This window comes from Gossypium hirsutum, chromosome A09, assembly GCF_007990345.1.
Source record: "Gossypium hirsutum isolate 1008001.06 chromosome A09, Gossypium_hirsutum_v2.1, whole genome shotgun sequence".
Lineage (NCBI taxonomy): Eukaryota > Viridiplantae > Streptophyta > Magnoliopsida > Malvales > Malvaceae > Gossypium > Gossypium hirsutum.
The window spans coordinates 82,885,263-82,891,900 of NC_053432.1; the positions used below are offsets into that span (position 1 = coordinate 82,885,263).

At 29.4% G+C, this 6,638-nt stretch overlaps 1 protein-coding gene across 1 annotated transcript; it reads left to right on the forward strand.

Annotated features, from left to right (window-relative positions):
* Positions 1 to 838: 838 nt before the first annotated feature.
* LOC107928563 (uncharacterized) lies at positions 839 to 2,832 on the forward strand. The gene is made up of 3 exons (XM_016859820.2): positions 839 to 1,725; positions 1,825 to 2,014; positions 2,101 to 2,832. Exons 1-3 carry the CDS (start codon positions 1,306 to 1,308, stop codon positions 2,628 to 2,630), a joined length of 1,140 nt encoding a protein of 379 aa, XP_016715309.2. The 5' UTR covers positions 839 to 1,305; the 3' UTR covers positions 2,631 to 2,832.
* The last annotated feature ends 3,806 nt before the right edge of the window (positions 2,833 to 6,638 follow it).

A 6,638-nucleotide genomic window follows, 5' to 3' on the forward strand; every position in this document is an offset into this window, starting at 1 on the left:
GCCATATTCAAACAATAAAAAGACTTGTCTTCATAAATCTATTCAAACATTCTATTAATGAAAAAGAAATCAGGATTTTATTTCATAAAAAGAATTGTAAAAGAGTTGTAATATAAGACAAAAGAAATGTTGAGCATAATAGTAAATCGGTAAAACAGTATTAAGAGGAATAGTTGCTAATTTTGAAATAATTAATTTTTATGAACCATAAAATATACATAAATATGATTTAAGTAGACTCGTAAATATTATAAATTGATTAAATTAAATTAAAAATAAATTTAAACTCAACAAACCAATCAAATAGAATATTAATGACTACCCCGTTCCCCTGGTGCTTCGATTCTAAAACCATTAGCTTCTATCTTTAATTAATTTCTATTAATTATTAAAATAAAACACTTAAAAAAAGGGTACATGGATACGTCCCCCACTAAAACTGATCATCAGCATTAAACCAAATAATCATGATCCGACGGTCCAAGATCAAGGTTATGATAGATACTCCGTATATGGAGTACGTGTCGCAAAATGTTAGGCGCACACCTCTCAAAATAATATACTGCACTCACAATAAAAATTCATTCCCCTTCCTTTCTTGCCCTTCACGTTTTTTTCTTAAATTTCAAATTTACCCCCGCCTTATTTCCTTACAATTCCCAATACCACCGAAAATCGTGGGACAGTGGGGGGGAAAGGACAACTTTATAATTTCACTTTCCTTTAGCGTGTGAAATTAATATTTAACCCACGTCATTAAGGATAAATGTGCCACGCAGGATTCAAGGGGGGATTACTAAGTCCAAGTCAGCCTTCACAGAGGAAAAAAAATTAAAAATGAAAATAAATTTTCGAGCTCTACTAGAAAAGGCCACAGGCAGATTATCTTTCCCTTCATTCTTCCCATCATCCAAAAAAAAAAAAAAAAAGGAAAGAAAGAAAGAAAAAGCTCCCTATTCACCGTTGCCGGAGAATGTATATTCCGGCGAACAGATATTTTCTCTCTATACGCCATGTTCGCATCTCCGATCATCGTCGCCACGTCTTTCACGAAGAAACCTAACTCTTTTGGCGCTAAAGCAGCTTCTTATGTTTTGGCTACTTAATGTGCATGTTTTTTTTTTTTCTCGTTTGATTTGTTTTTGGGATGTACATGCAGATGTAACCGGAGTCATTAACTGATTAGATTTTTTAGTTGAGTTTTTAAGATTTCAAGATTTTGATTAGAACTGAACACAGAGAAGTGAGGAGGGTTTTAGAGTTTTAGACCGAAAGAAGGGAAGAGAAGCTCTGACCTTTTTTCCGATGAAGGTTCAGCCGATCGACACTGATTCACGGGCAGGGAAAGAAACTGCTCCGGCTCGAGCAGAACCGGTCAAGCCAGTGCTTAAATCTCTTATTAAAAGGCTCTTCGACCGGCAGTTTCCGAGCGTTCTGAGAGTTTCAGCAGCGGAGAAGTCGAGTATTGGTGAAACTCATTTTAGCAACAAAGATGGGACGACTGAGTTCGAGCCGAGTTCGATATGTTTGGATAAAATGGTTCGAAATTTCATAGAAGATAGCCACAACGACAAGCAACCGCCACCGCAGCCGCCTCCAGCTAAGTACGGCCGTAACCGCTGTAATTGCTTTAATGGTAACAGCAACGATAGCTCCGATGACGAGTTTGATGAGTTCAGTGAGTCTTCCAACGGATCACCGCCTGATACTTGCGAAAATCTCAAGGTAAATCTTTCTTAAAAAAATTAAAGAAATGACAGTCCTATTTCCCCCTTTTTTTCCAACAAAATTTAACAGAAAAATGTTGAAAATTTTTAATTTCAGAGTCTGGTACAATGCGCCACCGTGGTCGAGAGAAACCTCTTAGCTGACACGGCGGTGATCGTTGAAAAGAATAAAAACTGTAAACGGAAAGATGATTTGAGGAAGATCGTGACCGACGGTTTACTGTCACTTGGCTATAACTCTTCAATTTGCAAATCAAAATGGGACAAGTCTCCTTCTTTCCCTGCCGGTAACTATTTTTTTTCTAGATTATTCTAAAATTTGAAAATGTAATCTTAAACAAGTAATTAAAATTTTGATTTCTTGTTATTTTAGGTGATTATGAGTATATAGATGTGGTTATGGAAGGGGAGAGAATGTTGATCGACGTTGATTTCAGATCGGAGTTTGAGATGGCGCGATCAACCGGGACTTACAAAGCGATCGTCCAATCACTGCCGTTCATTTTCGTCGGAAAACCGGACCGTCTCGACCGGATTGTTACGATCGTATCGGAAGCGGCCGAACAGAGCTTGAAAAACAAAGGCATGCACCTACCTCCTTGGAGGAAAACCGAGTACATGCGAGCCAAATGGCTATCTCAATTCACCAGAACCTCTTCCCAAACCGATGACGTTTCAGCCCAAACCGATGTCAAAGAAACAATCGATTCCGTTGGTTGTGGAGAGCTAGACTTAATTTTTGGCAAGGAAAAAACAGCCTTATCGGAGGAAAATTCCGGCGAAACAAAATTACCGGAGAATCCGGTCCCTACGTGGCAGCCGCCGGCGGTCAAACCGAAGAGTGTAGAAAGAGGAACCAAGATCGTCACCGGATTGGCTTCTCTGTTCAAGGAGAAGCCGTAAAAAAATTTTGTTACAATTTTCAGCGGATTATAAAAAATAAAAAAAAATCTGGATAATATAAAAAATCGTATAATCTTTTTTTTTTTGGTTCGAAAGGGTTTATTTTCTTTCGTTTGTAAGAGGCAGTAAATCTATTACCGTGAACCGTTGTAATAAAAATAATTAAATAGAGATTAAAAAAACAAGTAAAATTTTCTCAGAAGATTACAAGGGTAGAATAAGCTTTGAGTCCCTATATTTTTCACTTAGAATTTGGTTTTTTAATTTTATACTCCAGAATTTAATTTTTGTTTTATTTTTTAGATTTCAAAATTGAGATTAAATTGTTAACGTCGTAATTATTTTTAAAAATTATATAATATGATTTTTAAAATAAAAAAATTACTTAGTAGTCATTTAATAAAAATAAAATAATAAACTTAAAATTTACAGAAAAATTAGTAATAATAATTCAACTTATATTTTTTAATTTGAAAAATAAATGAATTAATTTTTTATATATAGGTGACTAAATTTCAAATGTACAATAATATAGTCTTATGAATTTAGTCTCTATATCCCATTAATATAGTTAAATTGAATTACATGACATTTAAAAATAAGTTGCTCAAGTAGTTAATATTACACACATGAAAAACCAAATAAACAAATAAAAATATTGAATATGGTGTTGTAAGATTTTCGATTCTAAATTCGGGTTGTAAAATTCCTCAACATGGTTAATGAGGAGCAAAGTAAAAGGATTAAAATTGAAATACATAAAAGAATATAGGGATGGAGAGCAGAAATAAACCTTAAAGAAAGTAAAAAAAAAAAAAGTCTCAAATGTAGTGAAAATCAGAAACACATTGTTAAGTCTTTTATGATTCGCCTTTATTTGATTATTTATGTGCAAATTTGGTAGGTGTTGTTGCTTGAGAGGGAACAATGGAGTATGCAACTTTATTATTATTTTCACTATAATTTATTTATTTTTCTCATCTTTTTAGGATATTGGATTTCAGTTTTTATTTTATTTTTAAATGCTTAACGAGGTAATTGTTTATGACGGCATATAAAAGCCAAAGGAGGCCTCGTGGAGTCTCATTCTTCGAGCATCAAACAAAGTTGATGGATATTGAGCAAATATTTTAAAAAGATAAACTTTTATTTATTACATTTTTTAAATTTTAATAAAGACTGCTTACAACTTGGTAATCAAAATGCTTTTTCCTAAGTTTCCTGATATTTATTTATGATTTTATCGAAAAGCATTTTTAAATTTTATTTCTTTATTCCACGTGTGCAAATTTCCATTGATTGAATGTTGAAGGTTCCGATTTTGACTGTCTTGGTGGCTTTCAGATAGTTCAATCTTCAAACAATTTCAACAAAATGAAGAAGTGAAAATTGGGTTCGAAAAATTGGTTTAATAATATGAAAAAAAATTATAATTTTCTTTTTCGATAAAAACAAGGCATTTTTAGGGGAAAATTCATAAGAATAGAACCCTTTGGGCTCGGCGTAAGGGAGAATTTTAAAAAAATTGAAATCTTTTATGAAAATTATAAACAGGTTAAAAGTTAATTTTTCCAATTTAGGTGGCCCGGCCTTCTGCTCATAAATAGTATCAATATTAGTATAATTGTTCGATTCCATTTCTATCTAAAATATGTATCTCAAAATTTATTCAAGCATATTAATAATCGAATTTATTTAAATATGCTTGTATTATTTTTCATTTTTCAAAATATATATCTTTTACTCTTATTATAAATTTATTCATTTATTAAATTTATAAACAGAATTGACTTAATATTTTTTACTATTTATATTATAATAATGTATATTTAATATTTTTATATGACAAAAGTTACATAATATATAAACAAACGGGAAAAAATAAATTTGAAAACTAATCAAAATGGATCAAATTTTGAATATTGAAGCTCGAGCCTAGTCTATATTTTAAATAGTCTTAAGTTTTTGTCAAAACTTATTTTTCGAGTCTAACATTTATCAAAATCTTTTCAAATTTCAGCCGAACATTCAAGTTTTGGAGATAACACAACCTTTGAATGGGTATACTTGTAAATAGATATATATTGCATGTTTAGGTAACTATTGTAAGTAATCGCCGAAACACTTTAAATACTCTATTTCGTATTAAGATTGAAAATTATGCAGATAAAGCTTTATCGAGTTTCAATTTTTTAAAGAAATAATTACATTTCGCGACACAAAACATATCTAAAAATTAAAATTCCGTGTAATTACATCGGCTGTGATTACTATTTTAATTATTTTTAAGTTAAAAAAATTCCCATGTTTAAATTTATTACCTCTCATACTAATAACAATAAAATTAAAAAATAAATTTTTTTTAATCCCCAGCCTGCTGACATTTTTCAACTCTTCCATTTATCAATTTGTTTAAGGGAAAAAATATTTGTTTAATTATTTTTAATGCTTTAGTTACTTTTATAAGAAAAATAATATATCTCACAATCATTGTCGTGGGCCATTAATCAATAATTTTTTATACCGAAGTTTGTTTTCAATGTAACGGTGACCCAAAAATTTAAATTTTATAAGTAAACTTAGAATTTTTCTAAATTAATGTTTTATTTATATATATATATTAATGTATCATAATAAGTATATGTTATTTTATGAATTCAAATTATAGAGTTTGAAATATTTAAAAACTACATATTTTCAGATTATTAAGTAAATATAATATTATGAAATTGTTACTCTAATTTTGATATGTTAATAATTTTTATTATATAAAATTTGAGATATTTTGTGTTAATGTTATTTTTATGGTATTTAATATTTATATATTTAATTTTCCATTTATTGGTTTTTTAGGTTTGGTAATGGATTGGTGGGTCATCCTTTTTCTTCCTTTTTATTTTGTTTTATATTTTTATTTTCTTTTTTGTCTTTATTACAAAGGAAAAATAATCAAAAGCAAATTGCCCAAGTTGGATAGTAATAATATAACGTCTTCATGAAAGCAACCCCTCACCAACTATTAGCTTTCTCTTCCCACAAAAATGGTCTGAATAAAAATAAAATAAATGATTTTTTTTATAAGCATAAAATAAATTTATTTTTATTTTCTTTCATACATTATCCCAAATATTAACATTTCTTTCAACCATTTTCCTTCATACATTATCAAAGAAATTTTAAAATTTTTATAAATAAAATTAATAAAATTAGAAAATGTTACGTTATATTAATTTTTTAATATTATATATATACACATATGTGTATATATATATATAGCTTTATTGAATCTATTCATTAAGTTTCTTTCCTTATTTATCCACTACGTCTATGGAGTCTTGTATATTGGTGACATGTGGTCCTGTTTTGGTCTCTTTCCCTCTTTAAACTTGTTTCATTTTTGCTTTGTTCTTTTCAATTGTTTATAAGGTAAAGGGATAAAGCCACATTCAGTTCTTGAATTTGATTATTTTTTGGATAAATAACATTCAACTCCATTAAATTATTAGTAACTTTACATTTGGTCACTTAATTTCAAAAAGTTATAAAATAGTCATTGAACTATTCGAGAGTTTTTACTTCAATCATTGGGCTGTTAAGTTTTTTTTTTAAAGTCCAACTAGTGAGTTTTATGCTGTAATTTGACAATCAGTATAGTGGATCGGTACTCATCGATGAGTAGAAAAACATACCTCAGATCCAAGTTGATTTGACGAAAAGTGTTGAAGATCAGAGAAGAAAATTATTTAGATTTTGATTTGTAAATTCATGATGTTCGAAACTATTTCATGAAAAAAAAACTATAGAAGAGAAGGGGAAGAATATCTTTCGATTGGTATAGACGGTGCGAATAAAAAATGCTATACAACAACGATTTTAACAATGCAATAACTTAAATGAAAACTTTTAAATAGTTTAGTGACCATTTTATAACTTTTTTTTATCTTACTAATATTTTAGTGACCTTGGGTATAGCTTCTTTTTTTTTTTCATTTTGATCTTTAAATTTGT